This window comes from Balaenoptera acutorostrata, chromosome 10 (genome assembly GCF_949987535.1).
Source record: "Balaenoptera acutorostrata chromosome 10, mBalAcu1.1, whole genome shotgun sequence".
Classification (NCBI taxonomy): Eukaryota; Metazoa; Chordata; class Mammalia; order Artiodactyla; family Balaenopteridae; genus Balaenoptera; species Balaenoptera acutorostrata.
This window is the reverse complement of record NC_080073.1, coordinates 79,002,810-79,024,278: the sequence shown is the minus strand read 5'-3', so window position 1 is coordinate 79,024,278 and position 21,469 is coordinate 79,002,810. Positions and strand designations below refer to the sequence as shown.

The 21,469-nt window shown below is 41.7% G+C and overlaps 1 protein-coding gene across 4 annotated transcripts in view; it reads left to right on the top strand.

Moving 5' to 3' along the window:
• The first annotated feature begins 11,833 nt into the window (after positions 1–11,833).
• PTCHD4 (patched domain containing 4) overlaps positions 11,834–21,469 on the top strand; it is a 200,231-nt gene continuing 190,595 nt past the window's right edge. For 3 of the 4 annotated variants that reach the window (XM_057555621.1, XM_007193851.2, XM_057555622.1), the window contains exon 1: positions 12,681–13,106. In XM_057555621.1, coding sequence (XP_057411604.1) covers positions 12,681–13,106 — 426 coding nt within the window. Of the gene's footprint in view, positions 12,373–12,680; positions 13,107–21,469 lie in introns of those variants that run through there. The other variant, XM_057555620.1, reaches the window with a different exon arrangement.

Here is a 21,469-nt window from a genome sequence, read left to right as displayed (position 1 = left end):
ACTTCCTTTTAAGTATCTGCAATCATATAAATAATATCTAAATCTATCTATATATATACTTAGGTACAGCTTTTAAATATACACAAATTAATTTAATTATCTGTTTTACTTTCAAGTAATTATGTAATTCCTTTCCCCTTGCATAAATATTTGAAGGCAAGAAGCACATCTAATACTTCTCATATAACAACATGCATTCTTCTATTAATGTATTTGAATATTTACATTCAGTTACATTCAGTTACATTCAGTATTCCAGTTAATGTGCACACTAGCATCTGACTTGTGAACTTTTATTATCCCACTGTTACAGATGAAAAGGCTAAAACTTAGAGTGGTTATTAAATATCTTGGCCAAGGTAATACCACTAGAAGGAGGCAGAGAGGGGATTTGAGGGATTTGAACCAGATGTGTCTATCCAGAGTCCAGGTATCTATTATGTGTACGGCCATGACCTGTAAAACTGAAAGGAGAAGAGATACTGCCATTGCTTTTATGCTTATCTTTTGTAGGTACATCGAGGAGGTATACTCTCTGTTTTCAGTGTACACATGCACATTTAATTCAGCACCAAATTATATCTATTTTCACCTGTAAGGGACTCTCAAATCCTTTCATTTCTCACCATCCCTGTCCTTATTACCTTGGTCCAGAATGTCATCAGCTCAAATAACTGCTTTGGCTTCCTAAAGGAACAACCAGTCTTCACTCTTACACCATCCAGTTCCCTGTCTACACTGTAGCAGAGCTGTGCTCTAAAACCCAGTCTGTTCCTGTAACACTTCAGTGGCCCCTACATTGCTCTGAGTAAGAAACTCCAGCTCTTTTGCTCCCGCTGCAATGTAAGCTCTGGGTGAAAGTAGCCATCCTGTCCAGTTTGCATGGGAGGTTTTGCGCATTTTTGTTACTCAGTAACTCTTCAGTCAGTGTGTGAATGAACCTAGTTTCTCAGCTTCTTTATGTTCTTCCCCTGCTCATTCCTTCAGCGTCATCTTTTGCCACTCCTGAGCTTGAACGTACACTGCAGCTGTAATGAATTGTTTAGATTATGAAAATCACCAAAAGAGAAAAAGTTATCAGAAAAGCACAGTGCTGAAAAAAAGAAAGGTAAGCTCCAAGACTCAGACATCTGATAAAGCTAGGAGAGCTGAGGCTGGTGACAGGGCAGCTAGGAGGGCCAAACAAAGAGATACTTGGGAACAAAAGGAAAATGGACAATGGACACAGGCAAACAGGAGTACACACCCATGTCATCAGCCACAAGGACCACATCTCTGGATCAAATGTTGTGCGTTGTGTCTTATCCTTAGTGACAAGTATACTTCTCTTAACCTTCCTTAGTTCCTTCTGTAGTTTTCTTACATCAGGAGAGCCATTCTGGATTGAGTTCAGTGACTATTTTGTTACTACCTGGTTATTATATGCCAGCCATCCTGTTAGAAAGTGAGGGTGCAAGACCAGAGGGTAATATGCATTTCCCTCATGAAAACTGCAGTCTGTGTAGGAGGGAGATACCGATTATTTCAATATGGTAGAGGAAAGACTGCACTAAATTTTATAGCTGCACGGCAAAAGAGGGGCACTTTGCCAAAGATGAGGGCTCACAGAAAGAGGTTTCATCACAGTTTCTATAAACATCTATTGACTTGATCTGTGTCAACAAGATAACTAGATCTCCAGATGTTTAGGCTACATGTTTTCTGGACATACATTATTGTTTATGTAGAACAGGTGAACGGTCATATGAAACTTTTTTATTTTTCCATTTGAATATGAATTCATTTTGTTTCCACTGCTTTTCCTGGCTAAAAGGCTGAACATTTCCCAAAGGTCACAGTGGAATTCCTCACTTGGTTTGACAGGATGAAGACCAAATTTTTGAATGTCAAACATGCTTCTAAAGAGGTTGAGTTTGTCTGATGTCTAATGCCATTTCACTTATATTTTTTTCTGAAGAAATATGTTTTCCCCAGCGTGAAAACTCTATTTGAAATCAAGTCATATGCAGGTTCTGCTGCACCAGGAGCTAGGTTCTTCCATGTCTCTCCTCTCAATTTCCACACCATTCTGAGAGGTGGGGAGATGGGGAGTCATCCAAGGGACAGGGGTTATAATCATTGAGTAGACCAACTAGGTCTTTCATGTTACAGTGTTCCACCCACATATTTTCAACAATATGCAGTATTGAATATGCAGATTAGGGACTTGCTCAGAAATCACAGTTGCAACTCCTGGGAGCAGTGGTTTACCAGGTATGGGGAGAGGACAGAGCAGTGGAAGCCCTCCATCTCAAGTGTAGGCAGTAAAAGCACTGGCTGTAGAAAATTTAAAGAAATAGTAAGACTGACTAAAATCTGGTCTGCTTATTATTATCACCATGTGCTGTTATTCTAAACAATGTCAGTGGTAAAATCCTCCTTTCTGCTGGGCTAGACTACCCCCTCTGCACCACTCCCTTGCAAAGTCTCCTTCTCACTATTTACCTCTCTCTTTCTCTTCTACCTGTGGGGCAAGGGCTGCTGTTGAGACAGGCTGCGACCTGGGACCCTTTGGTGCAGTGCTGCAATGCTTGTACGTGGAAACACCTCTCCTCAAGCAACAAAATACAAAGAAACTGTATAGGACTAAAAATAACGGTGTGTTGGCAATCTGTATATCTTCTTTGGAGAAATGTCTATTTAGGTCTTTTGCTCATTTTTGGATTGGGTTGTATGTTTTTTTGATATTGAGCTGCATGAGCTGCTTTTAAATTTTGGAGATTAATCCTTTGTCAATTGCTTCGTCTGCAAATATTTTCTCCCATTCTGAGGGTTGTCTTTTCATCTTGTTTATGGTTTCCTTTGCTGTGCAAAAGCTTTTAAGTTTCATTAGGTCCCATTTGTTTATTTTGGGTTTTATTTCCATTTCTCTAGGAGGTGGGTCAAAAAGGATCTTGCTGTGATTTATGTCATGGAGTGTTCTTCCTATGTTTTCCTCTAAGAGTTTTATAGTGTCTGGCCTTACATTTAGGTCTTTAATCCATTTTGAGTTTATTTTTGTGTATGGTGTCAGGGAGTGTTCTAATTTCATTCTTTTACATGTAGCTGTACAGTTTTCCCAGGACCACTTATTGAAGAGGCTGTCTTTTCTCCATTATATATTCTTGCCTCCTTTATCAAAGATAAGGTGACCATATGTGCGTGGGTTTATCTCTGGGCTTTCTATCCTGTTCCATTGATCTATATTTCTGTTTTTGTGCCAGTACCATACTGTCTTGATTACTGTAGCTTTGTAGTATAGTCTGAAGTCTGGGAGCGTGATTCCTCCAGCTCCGTTTTTCTTTCTCAAGATTGCTTTGGCTATTCGGGGTCTTTTGTGTTTCCATACAAAGGATATACAGATTGCCAACAAACACGTGAAATGATGCTCAACATCACTAATCATAAGAGAAATGCACATCAAAACTGCAGTGAGGTATCACCAGTCAGAATGGCCGTCATCAAAAAATCTACAAACAATAAATACTGGGGAGGGTGTGGAGAAAAGAGAACCCTCTTACACTGTTGGTGGGAATGTAAATTGATACAGCCACTATGGAGAACAGTATGGAGGTTCCTCAAAAAACTAAAAATAGAACTACCATACGACCCAGCAATCCCACTACTGGGCATGTACCCTGAGAAAACCATAATTCAAAAAGAGTCATGTACCACAATGTTCATTGCAACTCTATTTACAATAGCCAGGACATGGAAGCAACCTAAGTGTCCATTGACAGATGTATGGATAAAGAAGATGTGGCACATATATACAATGGAATATTACTCAGCCATAAAAAGAAACGAAATTGAGTTATTTGTAGTGAGGTGGATGGACCTAGAGTCTGTCATACAGAGTGAAGAAGTCAGAAAGAGAAAAACAAATACCGTATGCTAACACATATATATGGAATCTAAAAAAAAAAAAAAAGTTCTGAAGAACCTAGGGACAGGACAGGAATAAAGACACAGACATAGAGAATGGACTTGAGGACATGGGGAGGGGGAAGGATAAGCTGGGACAAAGTGAGTGGCATGGACATACATACACTACCTTATGTAAAATAGATAGCTAGTGGGAAGCAGCCGCATAGCACAGGGAGATCAGATCGGTGCTTTGTGACCACCTAGAGGGGTGGGATAGGGCGGGTGGGAGGGAGACGCAAGAGGGAGGACAGATGGGGATATACGTATATGTATAGCTGATTCACTTTGTTATACAGCAGAAGCTAATACAACATTGTAAAGCAATTATACCCCAATAAAGATGATAAAAAAAAAACACAACTGTGTGCATGCGCAGTTGGGGCAAATTCTGGACCCAAAAGATACAAAGAAACCAAAAAACCCAATTGCCACTCTTGAAGAGCCTTGAGCAAAAACAGGGTATTGAGCGTGCCACCTGCACACACCACCAGCTAAGGGATAGTTAACCAGCTAAGACACCCCTCTGGCCTGACCCCTGGACACACCCCTACCGTCACCCCGTATAAGGAATCAGCTCGACCTGCCCCCGCCACTGAAAGAGCAAGTGCCTGCCCCCGCCACTGAAAGAGCAGGTGAAGGAAACTGTTGTTTGTTCTCACTCCCGGCCTGCTGCAGCAGGCGCCCCAATAAAGCCTTGCCTGAATTTCTTGTGGGGCCTCTAGTCAATTTCTGTTGCTTGGGTAAGGCCAGAACCCTGGTGGGTAACACTGTTACCAGAGACAGGGAGTGTTGTCATCAGTTGCTGTTTTCTTTACAGTGGCGTCTATGTTGCTTGCTCTCTGATGAGGCAGTAATAAAGGTGGAGCTCTATCCAGGGGCAACATCCCTACTGTTTCCCTAGTAGAATATCTCTTCCCTGGCAAATATGATGCCTTCTTCCACTCAGCAAATGGCTTCACAAAATTATTTTGTCAGGATCTGATGAGAGAACTGCCCTATCAGGGAATAGGAGGCATTTTCATGGTCAGGCCTGAAAGTGATGCACACAGTAGTTACTGAGCACTGCTCCTTTAAGAACAGGCTTCTCCCTGGGTGCAGTAACACCACCAAAAGCCCAGTTTGGTAATCAACAACCCATTTTGAATATAAGCACAAGCTTTTTGGAAAATGTATAACTTTGTAACAAATAATATGAAAGAAATATCCTCCTGAGTTCATCTGGAAGAAAGAGAGATATTTTTTAGAATAATTTGCAGAAGGCCTTGCTAGGAATATTTAAGAAAAAAAGAATTCCTATTGGAAGAAAGGGAAGGAGGGAAAAAGAGAGGAAAGTAAGGAAGGAAGGGGAAATGTGTAGAAAACCCTTCAATTTTTGTAGAGCAAAACTGATTGACCTATACTACATTTGGATTTTAAAAGAAAAAACAAAATTAAATTTAAAAATGGTTTAAAAAAAAAAGTGTGGCCTACTTCTACCTAAATTAGAAAATGTTTATTTAAGTGATTGAAAATTGAATGTGTACAAAGCAGCACACCATCTTTGTGCCTTGATCCAATAAGACTCTGCACTATACTGTACCTTGGCAGGCAGTTCTTAATCTTCAGTCCAGCTACTCCCCTGTGGCCACAATATTCCAAGTATTTTTCCAGCCTCTATCTTTTTCCAGACCCAAAGCAAAGCTTGTGGTCTCCTTGTGTACTGGGCCACTCCCAACCCTCAGAGGTTCTGTGTTTGATACTGTGTAAATAGTAACCAGGAAAGGGAAGCTGAGACTTAGTAGGGAATCAGAGGTTACCCTTGTTAAGATGTAGCAAACCTAGCAAATGAACCCTATGAGCTTAAGTTCCAGAAGATCATGGCATCAAACCTGGAGTGAAATTAACATCACTTTAGCTCAATTCTAATTGTATTAGTTTACAGATATAAATCTAAGGCATAAGGACATTTAATGATTTGACCAAGGTGATACAATAGTTAAGCAGGAGGACAGACTGACTAACGATTAATACAAAAGCAGAAGCTTGACCGCATGAAATCTTCTTCAGAACTTTAACCATGTTCCACCACAGGAAAATAGTAGCTCTGGCAAAAATTCAGTCCTGATGATTTATTTATAAATGGTATAAAAGTGGATGTCTATACCCTTTTGTTCCTTTTTTGAATATGTAGTGTGGATATTTTACTGTTAGAATGAGAATGATGTTTACTTTAGGTTTTAAGCATACTGGGTGCAACAACATGGCGATGAGACTGAACCTGTAAGCCACGTTTGATGCACAACTTTATAGATGATAAATTTTAGGTTGTCCATTAATGCAAATCCTATCTAAACTTATAATTTTCACTTACAATTTGCATGGACTCCTTGGGTCAGTCAGTTTCACCCCACACAGATACAGTGATCAGAGAGAGTGGAGTTTCTAGGAGAATACTACTTGTATATCTCTATCCTATTTAAATAAAGGCAATTTTAAAGATATCAAATATCCTTTGTATACCACTATAAAGCTTTTTAACATAAATAAATTACAAACCAGAAAAATTTCTTTGTCTGATTACAGCTCTATTTTCCATTCAGAAAGCATAGTCTCCAGAAACTAATTTGCTCCACACAGAAATACTCAGCACCAAAGTTAGCGCTGGATGCCCCGCATTCAAACATCCCTGCCATCACACCATGCTTCTTTCTAAAGAAACTTTTGCTTAAAACAAAACAAACAAAATAAACCCCACGTAAACTCCCATATGACGATGTGCTCAGAGAGGAGGCTGGCCCCATTCCCAGCCACAGCCTGAGGCCAGATTGGTCTAAGCCAATTACTGTGTTATCATTCCTCTCACCAGTGACTGATTTAGATAAATGAGACTTATGAGGAAATCTGTTGGGGGTCTTTTGGGAAAGACTTCTTCACTCTTAGGAGAGATGCAGAGAAAGAGGCAGCTTCCTTTTCCCTGGGCTCTTGTTTTGCCTGGATGTATTGCCCGTAGAGCCCATGCTCTAGGGAGGGACAAAGCGGAATGAGGAAAAGGACTTGGATTCCTAATGACACACTTGAACCTAAATTAACCAGCTCTGTAACTGCCATTCTTCTGGACATCTTGTCATGCATGTGTGAGAAATATATCCTTATTATTAAACTAGTTGCAGTTGGAAATACCCAACATGGTAAAGACCGAATTGCCTCTAAAACTTTCCCTCTGAGATGTACCCTTCCTGGATACAACAGGCCTCACCAAGAAGTGTGGAAGATCCAATGCAGACTCCTTAAAGCCATCACAGACGGAGCCCCAAGAGCATTTTCTTAAAACCCAAAAGCCAGCATTGCTTGAGATGACAGTGGCAGAACAACGAGTTCCATGTGAAAAGACAAAGGGTACCAGATGTTCACCGTGAACATATAACAGGGACTTGGGTAAAGAGGGCAAGAGAATCCAGGAAAGGGGTGAGGGAGTTGGCACCATGATCATCATACCCATTTCCTCTTCTCCCTAGATACACAGCTAACCTGCATTATTCAGCTTCTCTTGTGACTAAGTTCTAATCAGAGGCGTATAAGAGGAGGTGATGTATGCCTCTTTCCAGACTGTGCCATAAACCTTCCAGGTGTGCTGCTCCAGGCTCTCTCCCCCTTGCAGCTGCCGGGCTAGGAAATGGTCTTAGGAATGACCTTGAAAGCCGTGAGTTAAAGGCGGATGAGTGACCCACGGAAACAGGTCTCTGTGTTCTGCCTGTTCCTGCTCAGCAGGAATATCCAAAATAGACTGTTAACCTTGAACGAGATATAAACTTTCATTGTTTTACACTGCTGAGTTTTAGAGGTTTATTTGTTACAATTGCTAGTATTACAGCATTAATTAATACACCAGAGTTAAAGAGTTTTGGTGAATAGTGATATGACTGAAGTGAACAAGTGGGCTAATATAATTCAAGTTTATAAACAACAAAAACTGAGGCTCAGAGAGTTGGGTGTCTTGTCCAAAACACCCACGAGTAAATTGTAGAGCTACCCTAGAACTCAGATGTTCTGGGTCAAGTTCACCTACTGCTGGTATCCTATCCTACAAAAGGACAAGTGGATAAAATCCGACTTAGTTCCAAGTCTTGAAGACTGATCTTGACTAAGATATATCAGAAAAGGCAAATCCTGTATGAACTAAACAGTGCAGATTATTGTGTTGTTATTGATTGGTCCCTAAGTGCACTGCTTTCAGCTTTATATTAAGCTTGATTTTACATCAGATTCACTAGAATTATCACATGATTGGTATCCACTGATGTTTTAGTGCAAATTAACCCGTAGGTTGATCTAGAATATTGCTAACATTTCCTTTATTTTTAGCATATAATTTATCTTTCCAATATGGTATTTGGCATTAGCTTTTAACAGTATCAAAATTAAGAAACCATTCTTTTCTTCCATAATGGTATTTGGCACTAACTTTTACAGTATCAAAATTAAGAAACCATGCTTTCCTTCTTTCCCTTAAACATTTTTTCTAATTAAAAGTTAATATGTTTTCATTATAGCAAAGTGATTTAAAAATTTCCCACAGAGCTGGTTTCTCACTGTTGGAGTGGGGGGTTACAGGTAAGCAAGGGGAAGAGGCTACAGTTATCCATCTGGCAATAGATTATAGTTAGAGACATAAGTATAAACTCATATTTAGCTTAACATAGATACAGAGAGTTACATAAAGAACTACATACAGATACACAAATACAGGGATTAGTATAGACCCATGTATTTCCTTCCTCTGTCAGCTGAGAGGGCTTAGAAGCAATAACATCCCAAGAGCAAGCAGCACATATGGCACCCAGATCTTTGTTTCTATCACCACTCTACAATAAAACAAAGCATGGCTCCTTGGAGAAATGGATGATTCTAGGACTGGGGCAGGAAAGATACAAGATAAGCCTGGAATACCTTACAGTGCCAGAAAATAAGGAATAATTTTTTAAAGGTATCCCACAATAATGGGATATGTCAAAGGAGCTCCTCATGACCAAAATTAGAACAATTTGAGCAACAAAGTAAACAAAGTAGTATCAAATTATAACACAATATATAAAAGAAATATCTAGAAATATCCATGAGTCTGTATTGATACAAAATATTGAACAAATGAATGGAATAGAATAGAAGACAAATATCCCATGCAGAAAAATTCCAAATAACTTATGGAGACTCCAGTCTCAAGGAGGAAGGACCATAACTCCCACTACATAAGTGTAGGCTGTACATAGTGATTTTCTTCCAAAAAAGACAGTGAGGAAAGGTGGATGGAAGAAGAGTAACTTTACAGTGGAAAAACCTAACAAATGCTACTTCAGGTAGGGTATTCAAGATTCACATTAGTAGTGACAAGTCCCATTGATAGAATGTTCCCTTCATAAGCTGTAATGAAAGGGACACGTTACCTCTGTGTTCTTCCTCCCCAAAACTTCTTACTCCAGTCTAATCATGAGGAAAACATCATACAATTCCCAGTTGAGGGACATTTTACAAAGTATCTGACCAGCATTCCTCAAATCTGTCAAGGTCATCAAAAACAAGGAAAATCTGAGAACTGTCACAGCCAAGAAGATCCTAAGGAGATAGGATGACTAGATGCAATGTGGTGTCCAGAATGGGATCCTGGAACAAAAAAGGATGTTAGTAAAAACTCAGGAAATCTGAATAAAGTATGGACTTAAGTTAATAATAATGTATCAATACTGGTTCATGAATCGTCATGTGAAAGTACCATACTAATGTGAGATATTGATAATAGGGAACTGGGTGTGAGGTATAAGGGCCCTCTGTGTACTATCTTCACAACTTTTCCAAAACCTGAACTGTTCTAAAATCTAGAAGTTATTTTCTTTCAAAGAATTACCTGTAATCCTATCATCTTGCAATAGACAGACATTTTAATGCAGATTTAATCTTTTTTTCTATGGGTCTGTTTTTCAAAGTGGTTTCATACTGTACGTACTTTTTTCACTTAACATTTAGTGAACGTATTTTCATGTCATTATAATCTTACAACAATGTATATTTATATACATCTTAGGGATGTATCATAAATTATTTAGTCAGTTATCTATTGGTATGTTTATTCTTCTCTAATCCTGTTGAATTTATTGGGGAAGGAGATGTGGGAAATGGAGAGAGTACGAAGAGAGGAAACAATTCTGACGTATTTGTTCATTGTGAGAAAGAGAGTGATGTGGCCAATCCAGAGCTGCCAGGGAAAATGCGTCGGGCCCAGAAACAAGAGACCAAGACCAGACACTGGTGTCAGCTCTGCAAATGACTCTGACGGCAGCCTTGAAGTAACTTAATCGCTACAGTTCGTTATCTACAAAATGTTTTTATCTATAAGATGGGCTAGATAACTTGCTCAACACCATCCATTCCTAAAATCTATTCTTCCATATTTTGCAAAACAACTATTTCTTAGAAAATTTCATGTAGGTGATATGGCCAAATATACTTAATATAATGAAGAGGATGTAGAAAATGGATGACAGACACATTTCCTCTTTGTTGTATAGCCAAAAACAATTTCCCATCACGTGGCACTAACGGAATACATTACATGAAGTGACAGTTGGAGGCAAAGGGGACTCTTCCTGGTGAAGGAGAGGGAGAACTAGTCCATGAATGTTGTGAGAACAGATAGGAAACTCTGTCTAACAACAGAATGATTTCTGGAAAAATTAGTGAGTTTTTAGATGTGAGAATTTTGCAGCTTGGGGCTGGATAGAGAACCATCGGGGATATTACAGAAGGTATTTCTGCCCTGGGTAGGAATTCAAGCTGAATGGTCACCAAAAACACTTTCCATTTTAAAAGGCTAAGATTTTTCTTTAATTTTATGAACAACACCACCTTTAGCATTGACCCTGTTTCTGAGCGGTCTGTTGTCTCATTGGTCTCTTAACTGAAGAACTGAACCATTAGCAAAAATAAAGGCATCAATTAAGCGGATAAGTCCTTCGGCTTGGCTTGTTTGTATGCATTGATGGGTACATCTCTAAACATCTAATGAAGGATGGGCCCTTTCATTGTGATTAAGAGAGTGTGAGTGGAATCATCTCTTGAAACTCAATCTTCTCTATTAGGGCAATACAAAAAGAACAGAAACTTTGGAAAGTAGATCTCCTGTTCACAATCAAACTTTAGAATTTGGCCTCAAAATTCCTTCATATTCTTTTTGGAACGTGAATTTGTGAGAGCCCCAATAGGTAGAAAATAACAATACACACACTTATTAATATTAAAGTTTTTTGAAATTCATCTGATTTGCAGGTAAGGGTTCTTCACCTTCACACTGTTGGGTATGGAGGGAGGAACTGCACCTGGTGGGAGTTTTCTTTACCATGTGGTGAAGGTGACTCTGTTTCATACATTAGTTGACTCCAATGTGTTTCCCCCTACCTATCTCGCCTTCTTTATTCAAAGATTTTGTCATGGGTGTCCCCAGACGTTTGTTTCTGGAGTTCCACTCCCACGAGAAAATGGAGGTTCTCAGGTTCTCAGGGATGAGGGGTGGAAGGGAAAATGGGGGAAGGAGATTGAAACAAGCCTTAAGAACTTTTGGTCATAAACTTCAAAAGTACAGAAAGTGAATGTAATATTTTATGAGAAACCACATATTGTCTGTGGATCTTCACTTCCAACACACACACACACACACACACACACACACACAACACACACCCTAAGCCACAGGCGACTGCTATTGGCAAATGCCTCTTCTCCAATCACCAGAGCAAGGAAGGATCCCTAGAGCCCAACGCACCGCCAATAGATGGGGTCTCTGGCAGCCTCGGCTGCAGCCGTCCAGTCTGGGGAATGACAGCGTGGAAGGCGCTGCAAGGAAATCCTTTGCATGCTTTGTGGTGTGTTAAAAATGCAGCATCATCCTCTCTGCTCCTTTTCTTGGGCCGACAAGCTGAATTAGAGAGCACAGGGAATCCGGAAAGGCGAAAAGGCTGCCTCCGCCAAAAGCCCTCGAGTCCCTCCCTCCACGCCCCCCCCCCCAAACCCCCTTCTTAGGCTCTAATCGCCACCGCTCCAATGGGCCAGCGGCGCCTTCACCATCTCTTCTTCCATTCACTCCAGCGGGGAGCGAAGAGGGAAAACAAAACTCTAAAAATAACTGTCAGCCTCCTAAAAAACGAAAGGCTTAGCTGCCGCCCCCCCTGCATCCCCCGCTCCCTCCCTTCTCTTCTCCCTCCTCCCGCCCCCCCTCGTGGGGCACATGTCTGCTTCTTACAACACCGAGCCACATGGTTCCAGTTAGGCGCCGAACCCCACCAGGACGGAGAGGAAATCCACATCTGTGGGACGCTCCGCACGGAACCACCTCCAGCGAGGGAGGCCGTGGGACTGCAGCACCGGGATGAAGGGCTAGACCGCGGGATCGCCGCTCATGCGGTGAGAGGGGGCGCGGGAGGCGGCCGGGGCGTGGGGAGGCCGGGGAGGGGTGGGCCAGAGGGACCCGCAGCGCCCGCCGCCCGCCCCCGCGCGCGCGGTGGGTACCTGCCCGCCCTGCTGCAACTTGCTGCAGTGTTTGAAAGAGTAGTAGGAGCGCATGGAGGTGGGGCCGGGGAAAGACCGGGTGGAGTGGTGAGGGGTGAGCGCGGAGGGGGCGGGAAGGCGGCGGCGGCGGTGGGGCGAGGGGCAGACCCGGAGCGGGTGGGACGGGGGAGACGGGGGGATAGCCCGGCGCTTACACATGTCACATGTGCTTTTTAAGACGGCCGGGAGCGCCTGCGAGCTGGATCTGGTGGAGGATGCTGCGGCAGGTGCTTCGCAGAGGGCTCCAGTCGTTCTGCCACAGGCTGGGCTTGTGCGTGAGCCGGCACCCGGTCTTTTTCCTCACCGTGCCCGCAGTCCTGACCATCACCTTCGGCCTCAGCGCGCTCAACCGCTTCCAGCCCGAGGGCGACCTGGAGCGCCTGGTCGCTCCCAGCCACAGCCTGGCCAAGATCGAGCGCAGCCTGGCCAGCAGCCTTTTCCCCCTGGACCAGTCCAAAAGCCAGCTCTATTCGGACTTACACACCCCCGGGAGGTATGGCAGGGTGATCCTCCTCTCCCCACCCGGGGACAATATTTTGCTCCAGGCTGAGGGGATCCTGCAGACCCACCGAGCCGTGCTGGAAATGAAGGTGAACCACAAGGGCTATAATTATACTTTTTCCCATCTGTGTGTGTTGAGAAATCAGGATAAGAAATGCGTGCTGGATGATATTATTTCAGTGCTAGAGGATCTCAGGCAGGCTGCCGTCTCCAATAAGACAACAGCCAGGGTGCAAGTGAGGTATCCCAACACTAAATTAAAGGTATGCTTCTCCTGCATGCTTCTGCCAGTTAAAGAGGCAGCACTTCATTTCTTGCCCTAAACAAGCAAAGAAAATGCAGAGGTCTCATCCTTAAGACTCAGAAGCTGATGCTTCTTTCATTTTGGGGGTTGGGGGGCTGGGGGAGAAACGATGGGCAACTGAGTGAAGAAAACAGGCAATAAATGGCATGACTAGATATTACGAAATTCAAAGCCAAACGAAACAAATGCCAAAAGTGAAAAAAAAAAAAAAAAGTTGTTTCTGAGACCCTGCAATTACATCTTTGTTCAGGGTTAATAAATCAGGGAATGGAAGGGGGAGGGGGAATCCTGAACAACTTGGGGGATTTCTTTTCATCATGGGGCTCGATGTATTTCTTATTACTGATTACACATCCACCTGGTGCCACGTCCACCTATTTACATCTTCAACCTGGCTTGATTTTGACACGTAGGGAGTCTGTGCTTCGCTGCCCTGTGAGTGTGTGTCTGAAAACAGTGGGTATGAATGGGGTGAGGATTCCAGGAATTATGTGTATGTGTGTTCTCACAGCCAAAGCAGCAGAAATTTTCTATGTGTGAAAATAGAGATGTGCGGCTAACTGATGTACTAGTTAACTGAGTCCTGGTATCTTCCTTTCACACACACACACACACTCACACACTCACACACACACACACACACGATCCAAACCAGAGCAAGATTAGTATAACAGCCCAATAGCAAAAGAAAAAAATCCACAGTCAGCAAAAGGTGCCGTGAATGATAATTTTGGCATTATATAGATGTTACTGTTTAAACTCTCAATTCAGATTTTGTTGCTCAGATGAGATTTCTAAATTCATTCCACACTGTCAGGTTTGAGCTGCTGCAGGCAATGAGGCATACAGTCTCCAGGTGACTGAAGTTTCAGGGACAAACGTGACTTCCAAAAGAGTCACTGCACCATTTGTATGCTCGACCCTGTGCATGCTCAGAGGCTGCACAGCCAAGAATTCCTGAGACAGGTGTTTCCCAAGAAGAAGGAATTTTCTTTCTTCTAATGTGTATGAGGGTGTGTGTGTGCTTCTGGGGAGATCATGGAATAGGAGGGACCCCAGTTTCAATGAATGGGTGGCCAAACATAGAAAATTACTAATATTTCTATTTATTTATTTGATACAGCGTCTGTACACAATTTTAAAAATACGTTTCTCAGGATTTTTGAGATAAAAAGGCTGTTTTTCCTGAATTGAAGGAGGATTTAATGCACTAAGAAACTAAGGATTCCTCAGGAAATCCCATAACCTGCTTCCTTTTAACATACTGTCCTTGTTTAAATGTATCCAGAGGCTGACAGGGTTTCAGCCCCTTGTTCAGAGGAGCAGTCCCTTGGGGTTTAGTGAAACTAGACAGATGATTCATCAGCTTGAAATCTAGGTAAGGGCTTGCCTACCTCACACTTATTGAAAGGAGCATGATGAATGTATGTGGTTGGGTTGCATGCATTCCGTTTCCTGAATCCTTTGCCATCAACATTATTGCTTGCTCAAGAAAAGGATGCAGTGAAAAGGTGATCTTCTTCGCCTACAGTCTTTTAACTGAGTCCTGTGCTAACATCTGGTGTAAAGAAAGATTTTGAAACTGTGACATATTTAAACTTCAGTTTGTTTTCCCTATTGAAGCAAGTTTGCAGTTTATTAATATGCAGTCTTAGTTAAGTCCCTTATTTCCTTGAGTCAGCAGTACTCTCCAGGTGTAAGGGCTTTGTCGAGTCAACCACTGTGGGCATTTTGTTTATCCGGCAATATCATTATGACATTTACGATACAAACCCCTGAGGTCTCTAATTCACACCTTTAATAATGATTGGTTGTGTTCCTATGATTTACTGGGTGCTAGTCTAGGCACACACAGTCTGGAGCAAGAAAAGCAAGGTTCTTACCCTAATGGGGCTTAATCGTAGAAGTCAGGATCCTCACCCTGAGTTACCTGCAAGCAGGGACTCTGCAATCTTTGGGTCCACTAGGCTAGGCCTATAATAGGTGCTCTGTCTAAACTTTCTGGCTGATTGGTTGGTTGATATGCATCTTGATCGGAGTCAGTGGATAATCAAAGAATGGAGTAATTGATTACAAAGGGCCATGTAGTACTAGTGGAATTATTCTACTAACCATAACAAGAACAGGAGAATTATATATACACTGGCTCTCTAATCTGTAAAGCTCTTCTTCTGCTACATTCTAATATCAATGTCTCCTCAAATGCATTGGCTTGACTCTCTTTGCATGCTGTCAGTGGGGTCCTTAAGCTATTTTTGGGTAAATGAATTATTTGGTAATCTTCTGAGGGTAATGGTCCCTCTCAAGCATCCAGATATAATATCACACATGCTAATGTAATATAAAATATAATTGGTGGAATTCCAGGGATACCTAGAATCCTATCAAAGAGTCTGCAAGGCCTTTCAGGTGAAGAACTCCCTGGCACAGAGCAAAGTGAGATGGGCTTTTGTTTTGATCATATGTGATCTGGAAATGATTTTAATTCATTCAGTGTGACAGTGATACTCAAAGAGTGTCCCTAGAATGCTGACCCACAATAAAGTTTGAGAACTTCTGTTGTATGAGATTTGAGAGAAATTTTTATATACACAGTTTTTGGCCCTCTAATTAATGTTGCTTTCCTCTGTCATACTTGGGTCACCGATCTTCCCAACTCAGGCCACTGTGGAAAATTTTAGTTCTGGATAATGCTGTTCGTGGGCAGAGAATCAATAGTTAAGGAAAAATGCAAAATAAATGGCAGGGGCTGGACAGTGTGAGTAGGAATTGGCAATCTCTTGACATAAAAGAAGCAGTAGGTCAGAGCCTGGAGGTAGTCTGAAGATGTATAAACACTGATTGACAGAAAGGAGCGGCCAGAAATCTTAGTTATGACAATTGAAAGGGCATCTTCCAAATATTAAGACACCCAAGTAGTTCTGAGCACAGAAAGGTTTAGAACTTCTGATAAACATGATTATCTTGACAAGGTGATCCAGACAAGCAGGGACACAAAAAGTTGCTCGTATGGAATTCCAAAGAGAGGCTCAGATAAAGCTGATACGAAAAAAGGAGCAGTCAGCTTAGAATACTACAGAAGAAATGAGACATACACACATTTTCAAAAGCTGCATAGAAAAGACACCAGAATCTGAAATTCCTACACCTATATAATATGAACTCTACAATTGTGCCTGTCATTATAATCTTTACGTTATTATATCCCTGAGTAAGCACAGAGGTCAAGTCTTACATTCCTTCTGTACTATTCACAACCCCCCACCCCAACCCAGTTCTATGCAGACAGTATTTACATCACTGACCGGTCTGTTGATTAACTTGTTCATTTGTACTGTAACATTGCAAAGTTATCATCGCTTTTCAAATTCTATGATGTGCTTTTACTTTAAAGGTATTCTCTACACTCTCCAGATTTCTATAAATTTTTTGACCCTGGTAATTCGGGGACCATTTTTTCTACTTATTTAAACATACATATTGTATAAGTCAATACAATGCAGCCAGACTGAATTTTGAAATTAAACACATAACATATTGTTGGAACCAGTCTCTTGATTAAAATGAGACAGGCACTCAAAACCCTTAAGCAAGAATTGCTCTGGACTCCAAGAAATATTGTCATTATAACTCAGGGGGCTCAAGTGGTTACAGGCAATATTTCCCTGCTTCTTAGGTAGGCCGTGATAACCTCACGTTTCCATCTGCTAGTTCCAAGAAAGTAACAATTTCCATATGTCCCTAGTTCTTAATTTTTACCACTGAAAAAGGCCAAGTAAAGAAGAAACAGAGAAATGTGGTCCATGGCAAACGGTGAGAAACAAATGAAGCATATTTGCTTCTGCCTGCTGCAGCCTGTCCTCCCCATTAAATTCCATTAATACACACCTCTAAACAGGTGTTTAAGTGAAGTGTATGTGCTGCAACGTACCACATTTAAGAAGAGGAACAAAGATAGATTTTCCTGCTTCTTAAAAGAGTGTTTCTTTGGACACATTTTGAGTACATCTTCCTAATTTCGAGGCTGTTGCCATTAATTAGTTCCGATCTCAATGGGAGAGCAACTTAAGCCAACATGGAAAGTAAAGACCAGCATTACTTTCAGAGATTTCCAGGAAAAGTTATTCCACAGACTTCTTTCCCTAATTCATTCTAAAACCTCAAAAGACAGCTGTGTCAGGGTCTTCTCTTATATTTAGATTAAAGTTTACACTCCTGATTCTCTCTCTTAATAAGGGAAAAAAATTGCTACCTTATTGAATGTTCAGTTTGTGTCCTAACCGATGTGGTGTTTTATACACAGCATGTCATTTTTACAAGCTTATGAATCGGGAAGAATATTTTTATTCCCCTTCTATAAGTTGGGAACCTAAACCTAAAGACCACGAGGTCAAGTGGCTTCTAAGAGGTCCCCAAGGTAGTACATGTTGGAAGTGGGATTTAAATCCAGGTCTGTCTGGCACTGAAGTTTATATTCTTAACCACGGTACTATATCAGGTCCTTGTACATCCTGCACTATTCTCTGTGACAACAGCCCTTTGTGTTAAGGAAGAACTAGGGCCGTAATTCCCAAGCCATCTCAAATCCCTGCTGAAACCACTGCTGCTCTTTTACACCAGTCCCCTTGCTCACTCAGGAGACCAGCCCAGATGAAGGTGCAGTGAAGCTTCACTTCCCTTATTCACCCGCAAGGGAGTAAAGCTTCCAGTTTGGGCAGACTCCTACCATCTGACTATCATGGAACTTGCCACAAAGGGTTTAATAAATTCCTCACTGGCACATGATTTCACCTTTAATATTATTTCACATCAACTCAGAACAAATTAAGGTGAGACTCCAGGATCAACTGAGTGTGGGAAGCCTGTCAGGTGACCCACGGTTCTGAGCCAGGGGCTTATGTGCCAGGCAGGCTTGAGTACTTCTGTCTTAAATTGGCATCAGTAAAAAAGAATTGATGAGATAGGATGGGATAACACAATGCAGACTAAATTGAGAAATATTCAGGAGACCTGAGTTCTGACCCCAGTTCTGTAAAGACCAGCTGTGTGACATTGGATAAGTCCCATCTCCAGTATGGGCTTCAAGCTCTAGGATTCTTCTGTGACATTAAGGAAATGTTCATCCTTATCATCTGTAGTTGGGCCTGTCACCTGGTTGAGCTTAAAGCTGATTACTGTCGTTCAATAATTTCCAGAAATGTTGAAATTAAATCTAACCATCTCTTTAAGAAAAAAATCAGCAACGTTTTTTCTCAAGCCCCTTTGCAGTTATTTTACAATAGTAGCAACATTAAGCCCTCATTAGCCTAATCGTCTTACTATTATATGAGAACACAAGGTATAGGAACTATACATAGGCACAAGGGTATTTGGGGAAAATGAAACATAAAATTAGAGTGGAGTGTATTTTTAAAGTGGCTTTGCAATCCACGCCTTTCTCGGACAGGATTATCATGGCACAGCCATTCATTGAAGTCAAGGCTCATTCTCTGCAATTCAGGGGGATTCAGGGCCTCTGAAAGGTACCTGATGAGCAGCACTTAAAATGAATGGGTCTGTTTAGTTACGCGATTTGTGTTGGAACAGCCGATGTTTTCCCTTCAGAGCTGCCCTCCCTACGAGGAGAGGCTTCATCTGTGCCACTCTTACTTCCCTCTGCTGTCTCAAAGGCTGAAGGCAGAGGATGGCTCAGGTTCTGGAAGACAGAAACGTGTTTCAAGGGTTCTTATAGCTTTAGGAGGGTCTGAAAGCAGCTCCAGGTGTTCAAGGTAGATGGAGGCTTGCCTGGACATTTAGGGCTCGGCCTCAAAGTTCTTTCTGCCCTTTGAACATTCAGGTATGTTCTGTCACCTCACCAGGTCTCTTAATTACGTGGAGAGAGAGAATGTGCAGTTCTGATTGTCACTGCGGGTCATACTAACGTGGGTAAGATGTACAGTAGACTCAAAAGTCATTCATATACACTAACGTAATGTACTCTAAGTGTCTGCTCTGTGTCAGGCCCTGTGTTGGACGCTGGAGATTGAGTGAGGAACAAAACAGATGTGGTGCGTGACCCTCCAGGAGCTTGAGTCTAGTAAAAAAGACAAAAATCAAATAAATTTATTATTACAGATTATCCTAGAGGAAAATTGCCTGGTGCTGTAAGAGTAGTAGACCAAGTCTTGGGCTCTTAGAAATGACTTCCTTGAGGAAGTAACTGTGAGCTAAGATCTGGGTTAGATGGTGGGGTTAGATGGTAGAAGCAAGAGTATGAAGGGGAGGACGTGGTACCTTAGATACACTAAACGAAAGCCACTGTGGATGGAAGTAAAATGTAATGGTGAAGGTGCTAAGGGCTGTGTTGAGAATTTCTTGAGAGTTGGTATAACACAATTTTGATTAGGATCTATGGAGCTAGATGGTCTAGTTTTACATCTTTACTCTGTTCCATTAGCTCTATGACTTTGTACAGATGTTTTAACTTCTTTGTAACTCAGTTCCTTCAATCATAGCCCTGACTTCCCGTCATTATATGGGTTAAATGAGTTTATGATACGTAAAGCAGGGCTTCTCAAATTCTAATTGTCAACTGGGGAGCTTGATAGAAATGCAGATTCTGATTCACTAGGTCTGGGATGGAGTGGGATTCTTCGTTTCTAGCTCCCAGGTGATGCTGATGCCTCTGGTCCTTAAAGCACTGAGAACAGCACCTGGTTCTTTGTAAATTCTTAACAAGTGCTGGCGGTTTAACTCTTTGAGCAGTGATATTCTGCCCTTGTCTAAAATCGGTTAATTGATTTTCTTGTGAACACTTGATTAGATGAAAAGCCCTTTTTGTTTCAGACCTCAAAGCTGAAAATCTTTCTATCCTATGGTAGTCATTGCTATTTCCTGAGGAAGTAGAATATGAGGGGTGTAGATCCTTCTGATTTTTGCACCAAAGAGCTTGCGCTGCCTCCAGGATCATCATTCTGAATGTGACCAGTCTTTGCTAAGGACAGTAAAGAACAGTTAAGGAGACTGTGGGACCTTGGTTTCAGTGTTCACTGGGTCTGGAAATATCTTAGAGTTTGTATATTTTTGTCATTTTCAATAGAGCTAGCCTTGACCTCTTTCTCCCCTCTGGGCTTCTGTGACATTCTGATTCTCGTCTTACATCTCTGATGGTTCTCTACCTCTTACTGGTTCACTCCCCTTACTACTCCCATATTTATAATTATTCCCATGAAAGTCTTTTTTTCATGGTGTGTTCTCTCAATATTCTCATTCAAGCCAAACACCAATTTTCTTCCAGGTCTGTAACTCTTTGAATGGCATCTCTGTTCTGTCATTAACTCGGGCTCAGAATCTCAGTCACCTATGATTAACTCTTCTTTTCCCACCACCCCTACCCAGCTGAGACATGTAAACAGTAAGGGCTAATTCATTCTATGCCACAGTGGCCCTTACACCAAGAGCATCCCCGCTGCCTAGGAACTTGCTAGAAATGCACATTCTTGGACCTCAATCCAGATCTACTGAAACTAGGGGTTAGGTCCCACAAGCCCTCCAGGTGCTTCTGACTCCTGCAGATGTATGAGGACCTCTGTTCTGCAGTAGAGGTGTTCAGTCTTGGCTGAGTGTAGGAATCATGAGAGGAGCTTTAAAAATACTGATGTGTGGATCTCATCTCCAGAGATTCTGACTCAGTCAGGAGGTGGCATGGACACTGAAATTTTTTAAATCTCCTCTGATGATTATAATGGATTATCAAGGTTGAAGACCAGGGTCTCCTTTTCAAATTTTTTTTCGTTTCTTTCTCACTGTCTGTCTGGGCTTTCATTTAAATTACCTCTTACCTATTTTATCTAGGCAATAATCTAATCTTTCTCACATAATTTCTCACACTTGGAACCTAGCCTGTATAACAGGATCATCTGCATCTCTTGATTACATTTTCCTCTGACCAGATCCTGCTAGAGTTTCCCAAATGATCAACTCCTGACCATAGCCATTGAGAACTTTTCTTGATCAGGGCTCCAACTTTACTTGAAGTTTCAGATTGCAGTACATCTTATGCTGCAACCAAACCGAAGCAAACCCACCCTGAACCTTCCTGTTTTCTTACCTTCATTCATACTGTTCCTTTTGCTTGGAATTTCTTTCACACTGTCAAATTCACATCTC